The sequence below is a fragment of the Peromyscus eremicus genome, chromosome 22, assembly GCF_949786415.1.
Source record: "Peromyscus eremicus chromosome 22, PerEre_H2_v1, whole genome shotgun sequence".
Classification (NCBI taxonomy): Eukaryota; Metazoa; Chordata; class Mammalia; order Rodentia; family Cricetidae; genus Peromyscus; species Peromyscus eremicus.
The window spans coordinates 7,165,616-7,182,491 of record NC_081437.1 but is presented as its reverse complement, the minus strand read 5'-3'; the positions used below and the strand labels follow the sequence as shown (position 1 = coordinate 7,182,491).

Here is a 16,876-nt window from a genome sequence, read left to right as displayed (position 1 = left end):
CTGTGTGGACATTATTTTGTTTGGTTTGTTTTTTTTTTTTTTCTTTTCTTGATATGAGGTCCTAGTAAGTTGTCTCAGGTAGCCGTCAAACTCATGATCCTCCTGCCTCAGCCTCCCGAGTGCTAACATCATAAGCATGTGTCACCAAGTCTGGCTAGATATTAAAAGTTTTTTTTATAGTTTTTTTATGATTTTATGTGTATCATATGTACAAAATACATATGATTTTATGATTTTATGTGATGTTTTGCCTGCATGTATGTCTATGTACTATGTGCCTGTCTGGTGCCCACTGAGGTAAGAAGAGGGCATTGGCTCCCCTGGGACTGGAGTTACAGAAGCTTGTGAGATGCCAGACAGGTGCTAGGAATCGAACCTCGGGCTTTTGGAAGAGCAGCAAATGCTCTTAACTGCCGAGCCAACTCTCCAGCCCTGGAACATTTTTTTAAGGCAGACTTTTCTCTAGCATTTCCAGGTGAGCCTCTGGTACCAGCTTAACAATGCTGGTGAAATGAGTAGCAATTATGAGACCGTTTCTATTGGCCCGTATTGGGCCATGTTGCCACCCTTAGCTTGTCACTGTGCTGAGACAATGGCGGGTGGTGAGAGGAAAAGCGGGATGCTGCTGCTGAGAGACAAGGCCAGAGCAGCAGGTATCCACTGCAAGCAGATAGCTCCTCACACAGATAACTCCCCGGAGGTGAACCGTCGGCTCCACGGGGCTGACCTTGTACTGCAGGGATGGGCAGGGCTGGCACAGTAGGACTCACCATGTGCCCCCCCACCCCACCCCCGGGGCCTTTTGCTGCTGCTAACACCACTGTTGCTTCAGCTTACCCCCTCCCCTCCATGGACCTCGGCCTCCCACTGGCTGCTCCAAACCATGCATCCCCTCAGATGCGCCTACCCTGTGCCCGTGGGAAGGGCCTGGAGTACGGGGCCCAAGCAGGGCAGGTCTGAGGCTCTCTGTTTCTCCCTGCAGGCCTCTCCCTGGAACGTCTTCCCAACTCCATCGCCTCCCACATCCGCCTGACAGAGCGGGAGGAGGAAGTGGTTGCCTGTTTTGAGAGGGCCTCCTGGGTAGCTCAGGTGTTCCTGCAGGAGCTGGAGAAGGTGAGCTGGGGATAGGGGTACTATGCAAATAGCTCCTACTTCTTGAGCACAAACCTCCTTGGTCCTCCTGGATATTAGAAGAAAGTGCCTCCTCTCCAGACTCCCTACTTCTTTGGTTGGAGAACTCATTACAGTGCAACGGTTCTGTTAGGAACTCTACCACAGGAGGAGACCTTTAATAAATAAGTGGGTCCATGTCACACTCGAGGGAGCAGGAACCCCAGGGTGAGCTGAACGTGCAGGGCCAGATGTGACAATGCCTGTTTGTATCTATTCACTTGATCACCCCCGACAACAACCCTGGGTCAGAGGTGTCACGCCTCTGCGGCCCTGTAGTAAATGAAGTTTAGCGAGATCAAACCGCTGGTCTCTTGGGCATAACACAGGGTCAGGCTGATTCTTGCCATCCTTCATCCTTCCCTGCTTTCCTCAGGAGAGCTTTGCTGAGCTTCCAGGGAAGATGGGCTGTGGTCCTCATTCTCCAAGTCTTTCAGAGGTTGACAGAGGCAGCCAGCAGGATTTGAACAAGTTCCCAGAGCCACAGCCCACCTTCCCAGGGCGGGCCTGTCTTAACGGTACATAGGACATCAACCCCCAGTATGCCTCGCGGAGGAGCTCAGCTCCTCCCCGCATGGAGGACCTACTTTCATGTCATGCAGTGCTGAGGGGTTTATATACATTCTGTCACTTAACCCTCTCCATGGGGGATGAAACAGGTGCTGCTACAATTCCCACTTTAAAGAGGGTCAAGATTAGAGAGACGTTACACAGCCTCCCAAGTTCATGCAGCCAATGAGTAGTGTTGGCAGGAACGCCAGGGCATAATCTCTAACACCTGTGCACATCTCTGTGGTGTGCAAGTAGAAATTATACTTTGTAGGTATTGTAGATATTTAGTCAAGGTGGGATGGAAGGTTCTATTTTGCTTGTTTTTTTTTGGGGGGGGGGTGGTTTGAGACAGGGTTTCTCTGTGTAGCCCTGGCTGTCCTGGAACTCGCTCTGTAGACCAGGCTGACCTCGAACTCATAGATCCACCTGCCTCTGCCTCCTGAGTGCTGGGATTAAAGGCAGGCCCCACCACTGTCTGGCAGGTGGAAGGTTCTTTTTTTTTTTAGATTTATTTATTATATATACAGTATTCTGCCTGCATGTGTCCCTGCAGGCCAGAAGATGGCACCAGATCTCATTACAAGTGGTTGTGAGCCACCATGTGGTTGCTGGGAATTGAACTCAGGACCTCTGGAAGAGCAGTCGGTGCTCTTAACCACTGAGCCATCTCTCCAGCCCGATGGAAGGTTCTTTAGCCGAGTGAGTTAGAGTTAGTTCGCAAAGGAAGGGGTGAATGGGAGCTGAGAGCCATGATAGTCCAGAAGATACCTAAAATATCCTTTGCTGTGTAAATCAGCTGCCACCTGTTCTCATAATGGGTCCTTCCAGAGCAGTGCACCTTGGGTCATCAAGTCATTAATCATGGGATTTTTTTTTACCTCGTTGCTATTGACTTTTGGGTCTGGAATCTTCTTTGCGATGAGGGCCAGCCTAGTATTACATGATGTTAGCAGCTCACACCCCGAAGTGGAACAACCGGATGGTCTCTGAGGGTCAGATCGCCCCGGCCCTGGAGCCTCTGGCTTGGTTGGCTATCAAGAAAAGAGGAGGAGATTACCATCAGAACTCAGCACCCATTTCTGGCAGAGGCTGCTTAGAGATTTGGTTGGGTGGACTCTCACCAAGGTCCTTCCGGTCACTGATGGACAGCTACGCCAGGAGCTCTTTACGTTTCTCTTTTCCATAGAAGTCTGCTCCGAGCCACGTGCTTTTCAGATGTAAAGAGCACCTGGTGTCCTGTCAGGCCTCCTCTGAACTCTAGATGACCACTGTACCTCTCCCCTTCCTCCTCAGACCTCGAACAACAGCACATCAAGGCACCTAAAAGGCAGTCCCTCAGCTGACTATGAACTCACTTATTTCTTGGAAGCCGCCCTCCAGAGTGCGTATGTGAAGAACCTGAAGAAAGGGTAGGTGGCTGCTGGCCCAGGAAGCCCTGGATGTTCCTCTCTGGGTCTGGGCTTTCCACACCTGCCTGACACTCTGTTCTGGCTGGGCCCGTGCGTGCGTATGTGTGCGTGCGTGCGTGCGTGCGTGCGTGCGTGCGCACTCTCCTAGAGAATTGCATAGAGCTGGCTTGCTTAGGCCGTGCCCATGTCAGATGGACTGTTCAGAGGGTCAAGTTGTACACGCATTTGCAGCAGTAAAGCCTGGGTGTGCACAGGAGGAGCCCAGGCAGGCATGGATGGAGAGCCAGGAGTGGTTCTCTTCAGAGGGACCCATGGCAGCCCAAGGCCTAGGAGCTGGTGCTGAGGGCAAGGGGCTTTGCCAGCCAGCACGGGCCTGGTGGTGCTCACTGGGAAGTTACAGGCAAAGCCATTTCTTTTTCCGTAGCCTGGTTCTTGCCCGCTTCAGTTTTCAAGGGATCATGAGGCATGAAAGATGGTGAAAGTAAAATCTCTCATCCTTTTGGGGAGCCATCGTCAGAGGGAACAGGGAGCTTGCATTCCTGTGCGTTACCTTGGGGCCCCAGAATGTCAGTCTTCGTCATCTGTTTCGATGACCAGTGAGGTGGTGGCGGTGTTCTATGCCAAGCCGGGGAGTGGTGGTTTCTGGTGTGCGGTGGGTGATCCTTGTAAGGGAGGAAGCTAGAGCATCAGAGGGTGCCCTGCAAGCAGGCATGACTCAGAGGTGGCCCTGCAGGCTGCCATCCAGGTGGAGCTAGGAGTTCCTGGCTGCCTCCGCAGCAGAGATTTGGGGCTCCCTCAGCTCCTTCCTTTGAACCATTACTGTCCCCTCTGGACATTGTGGATTGGGGCTGGAGGATGTCACTGAGTGCAGCCTGTCCCCATGGAAGAGGGGCATGTCATGTGTCTCACCTCCCCTCACTCATCCTCACAGCCAGCCAGTAGATGGGGTTAGGAAGATATTACTTCCTTCTCAAGGTGGCCAAGGGTCAGATCCGGGTCACATGGCTTCCTTCTCACAGGGACTCTAAAGTCCCTGTGCCATTTTTGGTATGATATGTGACTTCATTCTTTTTATTTAACCTGCATTTGAGCAGATAATTCCTGCATATCACATGGCATCTGTTTAGTTAGAAAACCAAACACTACGTTTTCTCTACTTCTGTCCTCAACGCAGACCACATCTGTGATGTGGGGTTTCCTCCACCCACAACGACTTCAATAGGGGGTGCCCCTTACAATTCAGATCAATCTTGACATTAACCAACAGGCTCAGAGCCGTAAGACTCTCCATCCATCACTCTAGATGCTACTCGTGAAGAACAGGTGCCAGGTTACCCACTTGGCAGCAAACCACAGTTTCCATGAACTGTTCCCGGGTTCGGTGATTTGCTAGACCAGTCCACAGACATAGGAGTGGTTCATCTCCTAGATTACCTCTCACACAGAGAGGAGGAGGTGCAGTAGCCGGCCTCGGAGGCTCCATGCCACCTCAACAAGCCACCCTCCGTGTGTCCTGCAGCCTGAGAGCTACTAGACCCGGAACCTTTGCATGTTCTGCTGTGACGCCAGCGTCCTGACAGGTGCTCCCTTATGGTTGATACCCACAGTGCTTTGCGGCAGGCATAGCCCTTCCCGCCATTTCACAAGCAAGAGAAACAGGTTTGGAGAGCTTGGGAACTTGCCCATGGTCACTCACATGGGCTCTGGCAGCAGAGTGTGCATTCACTCCCAAGGGTGGTGGCTCTAGGGCTCTACTTCCTGCCCTGGTGCCCTGCCAGGCATGAGGACTGTACGGAGGTAAACTGTTTCCACCTGGGACCCCTTTAATCCTGTTCAGGAATTCGTGCAGTATCCCTTTCTCATCGATGGGGGGAGGGGGAGGGGGCTATAGGTCTTCCCAGGGTCCAGGCCACATGCTTGCCTACATCTCTCGCAGCTGCTTCTACCTCATGGAGCCAAGCTCCAAAATCTGGGAAAGGACTCTACTACTTTTGTTCCAGGCACTGAAGACAGAGTTCAGAGGCATCCCACATCCTGAAAGTGATATAGCTCTGGCTGTACAGGGCTGTTTGGTTGAACAGGGATACCCTTGGATAGAAACACTGACCCCTGCTGTACCAGAGGCCCTGGGCACTTGGAGCACCCATACACCAAGTGATACCTACAAACAAGGGTTTCAGATCAAATAAGGTCTAGAGAACTTTACAGCCTTTGCCTCCTCCCAGAGGTCTACACCTGCTCTGTTTGGTCTCGTGTCAAGAGTCTATGTCTTTCAACCCATTGTTTCTCAAGCTTATGTGCCAGAACCTTTTCCCAAAGGTTGGCTGTCCCTGATTCCTGTGAGTCTCTACCTAGGGCCTAGCTAAAGCCTGCTGTTCCCAGCTGCAGGCCATGGTCATTGGGTGTCTGTGTCCACCTAGCCCTGGGTTGACTTGAGTCAAGTAACCACACAGAGACTTATTTAATTCGAGAAGTCCACAGAGTCTGCTTAAAGGGTGAAGGAATTTATTGGGGGGGGGGGACACACTCACTGTAGCATGGGAAATTTATCATAGGGTCCTGGAAAGCTAAGGTACAGTCCAACACTGTTCTGCCGCAGAGATGGTCCACACCATCCCAGCCCATGAATGAGAAAAGAGAGGGGCCTATGTGGTCTCAGGTCTTAAGGGTAGCCCCAAGCCACACCCCAGGGGCAGGTACTTCAAGGTCATAGGTAGGTAGGACAGTTTCCTGTTACATCTCTAGAGGTGGTGTTACAAAGTCATAGACAAAACAGCTGTCTACTACACTTATTATTAATTATAAATGCTTGGCCGATAGCTTAGGCTTGTCTCTAGCCAGCTCTTACAACTTAAATTAACCCATTTCTGTTAATCCATATGCTACCCCAAGGCTTATTCCCCTTGTCCATGAACTTCCCGTGTTATTTCTTTTATGTCTGCCTCATGACTTTCCTGACTCCCTGACTCTGCCCTTCCTTCTTCTCAGCACTCTCTCTGCCCCAAAAATCCTGCCTAGGCATCGGCCAATCAGCTTTTTGTTAATAATGACAGCAACACATCTTCACAGTGTACAGAAGGATTATTCCACAGCATATATGTGTTAGCAAACACATACAATAGACCTCAAAATATCTCTAGTGATTATCCAGAGCTGGGGCCACAGGTTTTCTCTGCCAGGGAGAGGCTGAAGATTGAGTTGATCACCAGTTTTGACCAATCATGCCTGTTTAATGGCTTCCATAAAACCACCACCCTTGGGAGCCAATCCACAAGCTTCTGCCAGGGCTTGTGTGGCCATGAGCATGCCCCCTCTCCAAACCTGTTTCCCTGGCTTGTGAAATATCGGGGAGGACCATGCCTGCCTCACAGCATTGTGGGTATTAAACCACAAATGAACACCTGCCAGAATGCTGGGGTCAGAACTGCTACAACCATGAAAACCAGGAACATTGTCAGCTGTTTTTAGTGATTTTTTTTTTTCGTTCAGTTAATGATTGAAGAGGCTGTTGGCCTAGGTATAAATTTTACACCCTTTTCTTATTTTAGTCTCTTGAGTACAAGGCCAGGCAGCGTTGGTATCCCCATTTAACCACAGACATGTGGATCTGAAAGTCCAGAAAGCCCAGGCAGCTCACTGCTCTGGGTGGGCTGCCCAGACCACCTGTGGCTATGGAGGGCCCCAGAGTACACACAGAGGCACTGGAGAGCCCAGCTGCCTCCGCCCACCGCCACATGTTTTGATGTTTTTGGGTCCTTTTTCAGTTGCGGATCATTTGTTTCAGAGACAGTGGTGTAGCGATCTGGTTCCTGTTTTGACTGTCTAGAGATTACAGCTTGGGGCTGCATTGTCCTGGCCTTGCTGCATCCGGGATGCCCTCTGACATCCCTCCCCTCAGGAGCCTCTCCAGTTGCTAGTGAGAAGTTCTCATGCACAAGAACAGACGATGGCACCTTCAGATCCCTGCCTTGGCGCTTCGAGGGAAGGTCGGGGTCTTTTGTTTAAGGCTGTCAGCCCCTTATGAAGCCCCGTGGGAACCTGCAGAGCAGATTGGCTGCCGCCTGTTTCCGTAAGCAAAGCTGTCATTATATCAGCCACACTCATTCATTCATTCGTGAACTGTCTCTGCACAGACCTTAGAGCAAACTTCTATTTACCATCTTTTTTTTGGGGGGGGGGGCGGTGTGTTTCAAGACAGAGTCTCACTATGTAGCCCTGGTTGTCCTGGAACTCTCTCTGTAGACCAGGCTGGCCTCGAACTTACAGAGAGCCGCCTGCCTCTGCCTCCTGAGTGCTGGGATTAAAGGCGTGCGCCACTACACTCGGCTTATATTTACCATCTATGCTTTATAGAAAACTTTGCTGACCCCTGCTGTAGAGTTTAGAAGCCTCCAGGATCCTGCAGGACACAATGAAAGAGAGGATGTTCTTACGTATACAGGTCTTGTGGAATAAAATCTGTAGGGCAGGGACAGTTCTAATTTCAATATTCTCTTTCTAACCATTCATTTAGTGAATAATCCATATAATAATTTGTACCACTTAACTCCATTCGGAATTCCCACCGGACACGTGTTAAGTACTTTGCTTGCATATTTTAGTCTTCCCATACAGCTCTCTGAGATCATAGTTAGCATCTCTACTTCGCATATGGGAAACTGAGGCAGAGAACAAACGTAACTTTGTCTCGGCTGGAGCTAAGATGACACACACAGGTGAGATCCGTCTGATTGGTATTTGGAGTCGGCATCCCTTTTGAACTCTATGAGGATGATCTTGAACTCCCGATCTTTCCACGTCCACATCCCGAGTGCTGGCCTTAGCGGGTGTGTGCCACGCAGCCAGTTTATGTGCTGCTGGGATCGAACCCTTGGCGTCACGTGTGCTGAATGAGGTCTGTAGCAACCGAGCTGCATCCACAGCCCGCAGCTGGCACTCTTAAAGGCAGGCTGCACCTCTCATAGCGGAAGTACTCTTACTGAACTCACCCCACCCTCCGAGTGCCTGCAGCTTAGTGGTGGTTTCCCAGAGCCTGGTCATGCTCCGCTGATGCTGCGGCTGGGAGTCTGATGGGAAAAGTCAGTGGGCCCTAGAGAAAGTCATGAGGGGACTGGAAATCTGGGGCTGTGGTTTTCTTACTCTGTCTCTACTCCCTCAAGTCTTTGTCCTCTGATTATCATCCAGTGAGAGGGAAGGAATAGGCTTAATCTGGCTGGGGAGGTGCTGCTGTTACCCCCCCCACACACACACACCATGATGCCCTTCTCCTCTCCCCCTCCACATTTTCAGCAGAGGTCAGCCAGGAGGGAAGGAGAGACAGCTGTTGGTTATCAGGCATCTGGTAGGTGCCAGCCTGGATCATGTGCCTGGTAGATACACCTCTGAAGAAGGTCACGTGGCCCTACTTCACTCCTGAGGGACAGGAGTCATTGGCTCAACCACACCCACTAAGACTCTAGGACAGGACTGAGTGCCCTTCAGCCCTACCCCCGCTCTCCGAGGCTTGGGGTGCAGAAAGGCATTCTGGCTGTCCAGGGACTGTGTAAAGGGCTGTGCCCTGATTCGGTAATCAGGACCCCTGAGTGGATCTTCGGTGCACTAACTCGGTTCCTTTTGCCCCTCTGTGACTCGGTCACATGATCAGAGGGTGGCTCTGGCTGCAGACCCTCCCTCCTCTGTACCACACCCAAGCTGCCTGTTTGCTCCCGTCCGCATCCTGCACACCCAAACCGGAAAATTGTGAGTGAGAGTGTGTGCGAGGTACCCCCGGCGGGTGGAAGCATTGACTTGCCAGGGCTCCCTGGAAAAAGGGCAAGTCAGTTCAGATGTTTTTCTGTCCCATGTAACTCAGCTCTCCTCTCCTCATCACGTCTCCTCCACCCCCCAAGCACGCATTTCAGTCCCAGAAGCCAAGACCCGGGCTCCACCCTAGCCACAGCACATAAAGAGGAATGGAAATTAATCATCACGTCTTGCCAAGTAAACAGCTCAAGCGTTTAACATCTGAGTGTGGGTAGAAGTCCACGGGACATATGGCAGTTACCCAGCCCCCTGCCAGCCATGGCCTCTGAGTTACAGACATATTTAAAGCAGGCCTTGCAGTACTCTGGGCCACCTGGGTCACAGATTATTTCTCAGAACCCTTTCTCATACTAGTAGCTAAGGTTTGCTGAGTGCATGACAGGCAGAAGGGTGTTGCCCTTCTGTGTGATCCTGTGAAGGAGGAACCGATACAGTCCCCATGTCACCAAGGAAAAGAGGAAGAAAGGGTCTCGTCGGAAGTCCTAGGCCATTGGGTGGCAAAGCCTTGGAAGCAGGCATATCCCCTGAGTTCGTCCAACCCCTCCACCTACGGCTTTGCTCATTCCACAATCCCGACCCAGCACAGCCTGCCCACAGTAGGGCTGCATCAGCGACCTTTGGAATCACATCTCGTCGTCCTTTGGTCACAGTTGTATCCTCGTTTGGGAATCACCGGCTCTAATTTTGTTCTTCCACAAGTGTGTTAGTCTCTTTAGCCCCAAATTTCCCTGCCTTAACACCGTTTTGTTTTTGTTTTTGTTTTGCGTTAGTTTTGGGGACTGTCTGGGCCATGGTAGGTTTTCATCAACATCCCTATCTCTGGCCTTTTACCCATGAGATACCAGAAGCACCCCCATCAAGAATGACAACCGAAAGTGTGTCCACAGGCATTCACTGGAGCGCTGGGGTGGGGGACAGGCAGCCCCCAGGTTGAGAACCATTGTCTTAGCTTTTACGGTAGCAGGGTTACATTGCAGCGGGATAAATTACAGCCCTGCACGTCTGAGTTTGTGGGGTCCTTGAAAAGTAAGAGACAACCTTGTCGGTGTGCAAGAGGGTTCCAGACCAGTGGAGGAACACGACTAAGGTCCCGAAACAGCCCAGAAACCAGCCAAAGAGCTCCCAGTACCTGCTGTGTGTAATAAGTCTTTCTCTATCCTGCCAGCCAGCTCCCAAATAATGACACGGAGACTTATTTATAAAAGTTTGGCCTTTAGCTTAGGATTGTCTCAATTAACCCAGTTATATTAATCTATGTTCTGCCACGTGGTGTTACCTCTCTTCCATCTTACACCTCCTGTTTCCTCCCTGTGTCTGGCTGGTGACTCCGCCTTTTTCTTCCCAGAGTCCTCTCTGTCCCCGGAAGTCCTGCCTAACCTCTTCCTGCCTAGCTATCAGCCATTCAGCTCTTTATTAAACCAATCAGAAAGCGCCTTAGCAAAGACACATCTTCACAGTGTAAACAAATAGTCTGCAACAGCTGTGGTTGGACCTGTGGACAGGTTTAGGCAGCGCCATAGAGGTCCGGGAGTGGGCTGCTGCCTGGGATGGGGTGGCTGAGGTGTGGGGCCAGCTGCGGTGCCGCTCTGTGTTTGAGGTTGGTTCTTTTAGGGGAGCCCGGCTGTCCTGGAGGAGGAGCCTCGGCTGAGAATGGGGTGGAGCCAGACCAAGCAATGTCTACCGGCCCCCACAAAACACCCACCTCAGCAGAGTCTACCCCTGCCCAGCCAAGGACTTGATATTATTCCTGAGACTGATCTTGTCCACTGCACACAGTGGGTGTCATTCACTTGATCCCCACAGTTTCTTATTCCGAGCCTCCAGAAGCCTAGGCCTTTTTCATACCCGTGCCCAGTTAGTTACTCATGTGTCTGAGTGACATTCACTTTTTCCAGGGGCCTTGCCCTGTTTATTTGGCAGCTAATCCCTCCAAGTGACTCCTGATCTTTGTGCTATGGTGATATTGCTCCTAACTAACTGAGCTAAATTAGAAAGCCCTAACCTAAAAAGGCCCCGAGAACAGGATGGGGGGCCAGGAAGCTGGGGCCCTTCACTTCCCAGCCTCAGCCACTAGAGGGCAGGCGTGGATTCCAGTTGGAGTCTGGCCTCAGGCAGTTCTGTGGCAGCTGGGCCTCCTGGAGGAGGCACCTTTCTGAACGTTGGAGGAGGGCACTGATGGCCAGCTGGACCCAGAGTTCTGCCTGTAGAGGAGGCTCAGGAAGGAGCTTGGGTCTGCACGGAGCAGCTTCGGGGGTGAGGCAGCAGGGGACGGTGAGGTGGGCAAGGTAGTGTGCACTGTGAGCCAAGAAAGCTGGTGTCCCTCCCTGTCCGTGGTCTGACCACGACAGGACTGAGGGCCCCGGGCACCTGCCAAGAACAGGAGCGGGAGCCAACTCTGCTCCTTCACGCATCGTGGGCAAAGGGCCGTTTTCTCTTTGGGTTGGTATTTCCCCTTCCTTCTGCCTAGAGCTGGCAGAACCCATGCTCTGCTCAGGGTTGGGGTGAGTTTGAGCCGGGGTGGGGGGTGGAGGGTGGGGGGGCTGTGTGCTTTATGCTTACTCTTTCTAATGCATTGTTTTAATGACCAAGGCAATGTGTACCTTACACTGCACCCCAACCAAGAGAGAAAGGAGTGTTTTCCAAGGGAGTCACCTTAATCCCGCCCCTGGCTAGGTGGCTCCTTTAGTCCTGTAATCAATCAATCAATCAATCAATCATCAATCAGTCAATCCCCTCCCCCCAATTTGCCCTACCTTGTCTGCCAGGTGCTAATCTGAAAGCAAGGTGCCACTTTAGATTATTGGCAGTAATGTCTCGTTCTCAGCAGCCATGTTCATACATGTATCTGCAGGGCCTGGCGGAGGGCGGAGGGATACATGTATCTGCAGGGCCTAGAGGCGGGCGGAGGGATACATGTATCTGCGGGACCCAGCGGTGGAGGGGGACAGGGTTGTTATCAGGTTTCAGGGACCTGAAAGGCTCAACACCAAAGCCTGTGCTGTGTCCCCCAGCATTCTGGGTTGGTGCTCTGCTCTGGGGGCACAGACCTCTCTCAAGGCACATCTCTTCTTTGTTGGCCGTGCCCAGTTCCCCAGCCTTCCCCAGCTCGTTGGAAAAGAAAGCTCACTGTCTGGGAGAACTCCACGCCCGACACCTTCTGTCTTCCATGCCCAGCCTGACTAGGAAGGTGGAAATTGTTTGTTTTTGAAGCAGATGACTTGGGTCTTTGGCGAAAATGAACAGCTTGGGTAACCGTTGACCTTCACCTGACCTTGTCCTCAGTGTCTGGGGTCTGCCCCTTGTCATGCTCTTCCGGGTACTTGCCTGGAAATCTCTCGTGTACAGGGCCAGCCCTCAAATGGGGACTTAGAGTTAGGGTTGTATGTACCAGTACCTTCTCAAAAAGTTCTAATTTATAATTTTATTTCAAATCAACACCCTCATCATTAAGTACCTACTGTGTGCAGAACCCTTTTGACGATTCCCGGGGAATCAGGAACGGTTAGTTTAACTGACGGCAGATGCCTTATATGCAAGGCCATGGGGGAGCTGTTCATTCACTCAGTCTCTCTTTGTTTACGCCACAGTGACTTACGGGCTGCCAGTTGCAAACAGGGCAGCCGACCAGGTATTTAGCATGCAAAGTCACTTTGTAATGACACAGTGAACTGAGTCCCAGGAGTTCTGGAGCTCAAAAGGCCAGGAGAGGAAAGAGTGAGTCTGTAGGTGGGAAGACAGATGTTGTCTTCCTCCAGGGTCTCAGAGCTGAAAGGGCTGTGTCAGCCGATGGCCTTGGGCAGGTAATGCCCAGAAAGACTAGCACCTTCCAGCTTTAGTTCCCCATTAGAAGGGGTTAGGGTGGAGTATTTTATTACATTAGTTATATTTGATGGTGTTGGAATGGATTACAGGGCCACTTACATGCTTAGCAAGTGCTCTGCCACTGAGTTACAGCCTATGTCTCAATGGTAATTTCTTTTCCTTTTTTTATTTTTTTTTTTTTATTTTTTATTTTTTTTTTGGTTTTTCGAGACAGGGTTTCTCTGTGTAGCTTTGTGCCTTTCCTGGAACTCACTTGGTAGTCCAGGCTGGCCTCGAACTCACAGAGATCCGCCTGGCTCTGCCTCCCGAGTGCTGGGATTAAAGGCGTGCGCCACCACCGCCCGGCTTTTCCTTTTTTTAAAAAACAATAATAAATTAATTAATTTGAGACAGAGTTTTCTCTGTGTAGACTTGGCTTGCCTGGCACTCACTCTGTAGACCAGGCTGGCCTCGAACTCACAGAGATCCACCTGCCTCTGCCTCCCAAATGCTGGGATTAAAGGTGTACGCCACCACTGGTCCCAGTGGTCATCTCTTAAGGACATTGAATCACACGTTCTGTTTAGACTGGCATGATGTAGTCTTGTGAGAAACTGTGAAGCCTGAACATGGTCAAGGGCTTTGGAAAATGAGCACCACCGAGGCCTGAGGGGGCATGAGGGGGCAGAGGGGCTTGCTGGCCTACACCTTCCACCTGGAGTCCTCTGTAAGAGGAGCTGTTCTGCACACCCCTCCGCTCTGCCTCTTGGCCAATTGGACTTGACTTTAGTTGGAATAAATGGCTTCCTGGCTTCTCCCCGTGTAGCCCGTTTCTGGGCCAAGGTTTATTTGAGACTCTGTTTGGATATTGTTAAAAGTGGGCAGCTTGGCTCAGAAAGGTCAGCAGGAGAGATCAGAACAAAGAGATCTTTCAAGCTGGTTTCTCACGGGGCAGCCAGAAATGGCTGAGGAAAGCCCCGGCTCCACCTGGCGCAGGTTAGGCTAGGACTGCTGAGGCTGTGGCCACCTGGGCCATTTGAGAACCCCCATTTCGGCATTTCTTAGAGGGGCAAGCTGAGACGGGGGGGGGGGGGGTTCTCGGCACACATGGCAGAGCCAGGCAACCTAGGCTAGGAGCCCAACTCTCCCTGTGTGGTCGTGGCCACTGGAACCTCTCATGTGGATTGTTTCTTTAAGGGCAGTGAATAGAAATTGAGATTTACTGAAAACATGCCTGAGGGTGATGATTTACTCTGCAAAGGAATTCCTGGGAGCCTATTCAGATGCCCAGATCCCTTATAGATCTGAAAATTATTAAAAACAAACAGAAAGCTTTGGAATACAGGATTGTGTTAGAATGCAGTACTAGTTCCTTGTATGTGTACTGGGGTGGTCAGTGCCTGGACATCGGGGTCCCCTCCCTGGCCTCCAGGAGCGGCCTCTCTGCTGCTCTGGGGATGTGAAGACTCTTGGGAGTGACAGAGAGAACAGTCCCTCCTGCGGCAGCGGAGGAAGAAGAGGCATGAGACACTCTTGGCTCCAGCCTCGTAGCAGTTTGGGCCAGGCTGCCAGGGAAGAGGCTGGCAGGTCGCCCGTAGAGTGGAAAATCACCCGCGGCCCCAGGAGTGGCCTGTCTCCTCTGGGCCACAGGGCTCTAGACAGCCCCGGGGACCAGCCTGCCTCAGCTGTGGACTCGACTGTCAGGATGGTTGTCTCCTCTTTCCTGGGAGCCGCTATATGTGTGTTTATCTTCCCTCTTTGTGATGGGCCTGGGTCATCTACTGGGAATCTGTTCTTCCTGTGGGGGTGGGGGGGTGCTGGTAGAACTTGACTGTGGGACTAGGGCCTGTCCCTCAAGCCCTTCTGCCTTCTGCTAGAGATTATTATTATTATTGAGCTCCCTGTAAAGTCTAATGAACATTACAATGTCAGTAACAAAGCCTTTAGAACCCCAGTTAGGAGAAAAGAGAAGAATTCGGAATGACCCCTCTCCCGCGTGCGATGGTGTGCTTGGACGTGCCTTATCACTTTCCCAAGAGCTCTGTGGAGAAATGAGGATTCCTCCCGTAGTCAGGAGACACACAGAGACCAACCTCCTCCGATTCCCAGGAGTGTGGTGTTTCCATGTCCGGTTGCCTCTTCTGAAACCCGGCTTCTCTGACTAGGAGGACACTGGGGCCATCTGAGCCAGTGGTTCTCAGACTTGAGTGCCTCCTGGTGTGCTCAAAGCCAGATTCCCACCTGAGTCCCCCATTATAGATCGGGATGGGGCCTCCGAGCTTACATGTCTTTTTTTTTTTTTTTTTTTTTTTTTTTGGTGTTTCGAGACAGGGTTTCTCTGTAGCTTTGCGCCTTTCCTGGAACTCGCTTTGGAGACCAGGCTGGCCTCGAACTCACAGAGATCCACCTGCCTCTGCCTCCCAAGTGCTGGGATTAAAGGCGTGCGCCACCACCGCCCGGCGTCTTTTTTTTTTAAATATAACATTTTTACTAATTGTCTGAGGATTTCATACATGCACACAGTGTCTTTTGGTCTTACTCACCTCCTCCTACCTCTAACTCCTCCTGGATCCACCTCCTCCCTATCCTGCTCCACACTTCATGTCCTTTTCTTTCTTTCTTTTCTAATCCACCGAGTCCAATTGGTATTGAATATATACTCCTGGTGTGGAGCCTAACCAGAGCCACACCCTTAAAGACAACGGATTCTCCCTCAGAAACCATCCCCTGTCAATAACTCCTCAGCCAGCTAGGGATGGGGGCGCATGGGCTCCTCCCCCATCCAGGATAGAATGTTGACTGGTTTGGTCTGCCAGCCGGCAACCACAGCCGCTGAGAGATCATGAGCGCAGAAGTCCTGTGGTTTCTAGAAAATCCTGCTTCGGTCTGGTCCTCCCTGACCTCTGGCTCTTTCTGTGTCCTCTTCAGCAATGGTTCCTGAGTTTTCTTGTGGGGTGGAATGGCATAGGACTCGCATTTCTTTCTTTCTCTTTTAAATTTCTTTAGATTCATTTATTTTTACGTGTATTTTAAGTGTTTTGCCTGCATGTATGTATGTTCTATGTTAACCCATGGAGGTCTGAAGAAGGGTCAGATAACCCTGGAACTGGAGTTATGGATGGTTGTGAGCCACCTGTGGGTGCTGGGAACCGAGCCCGGGTCCTCTGCTAGAACAGAAAGTGTGTTTAACCACTGAGCCGTCTCTCCAGACCCTTCTGACAAGTTCTTGGGATGCTGAAGTTCCTAGGATATCGGTGCTGCTGGTCCAGGACTGACTGTGCTTTGCAAAGCTCTGGTGTGAGTCATCATTTCCTAGCGTGTAGGCTGAGTACCTTTAGTGATAAGCACAGTGGAATTAAGTAGTACACACACTAGCTTGAAAAATTACTTCTGTGCTTAAAAATACTTCCGCACTTACTATATTTTGGAAAAAAAAACACAAACACAAAAACCAACTAGCACAACAAAGCCATGATTTCAAGTATTTTTTTAAATTAAAGTGAGATATCTACTAAGTAAAAAGAAGATGTAAGCAAAAGTAATACTATAATAATTACTATATTAATATTTATAATATTATATTAATAATTATAATAATATAATAATGATGGTGATGGACCAGTAGTAAAATTTGAGAATGTAGCATGCCAACAGGAGTCTGGAGACACTGAGCTGAGCATAAGCCCATATTTTGCAGGTGAGACTGTGGGCCACAGAGGTAAGGCTTGCTTCCCTGACACAGGAGAGAGAGGGATCAGGAGGCTGAGGTTCCCCACCTGCTTTCTGTCCATTTCTTCTCTGAACTGGGCAGGTCCGGGGAAGTCCTGACTGACCTTCCTCCAGGTGTCTACATTCTCGGGCTTACAAACAAAGCTCTGCATTTATAACCCTGGGAGTGTGTAGCTTCCAGAGCTTCCCTGGAGGCCAAGGACTTGATCTGCACAATCTTGTCCTGTGTAGTTCCCAGGCTGCAAAGCCCCTGGAGACTGAGGAGCTGGGGGGGATGGGGGTTAGGGGGTGGGGGGCAGCAGCGGGTTTCCTGGTTACCAGCTGCAGCCTGCAGCCCCAGGGCCTTGAGGGTCCGGGAGTAACAGCTCTGGCTTTTCACTCCACTGATAAGGTGTTCAAAGGAAACCCAAGCA

General features: G+C 51.0%; 1 protein-coding gene across 1 annotated transcript in view; it reads left to right on the top strand.

Moving 5' to 3' along the window:
* The window catches only part of Ttc7a (tetratricopeptide repeat domain 7A), a 97,433-nt gene that overhangs the window by 14,384 nt on the left and 66,173 nt on the right, over positions 1 to 16,876 (top strand). Inside the window, exons 3-4 of the mRNA XM_059248720.1 lie at positions 983 to 1,113; positions 3,016 to 3,131. Coding sequence (XP_059104703.1) covers positions 983 to 1,113; positions 3,016 to 3,131 — 247 coding nt within the window. The remainder of the gene's footprint in view (positions 1 to 982; positions 1,114 to 3,015; positions 3,132 to 16,876) is intronic.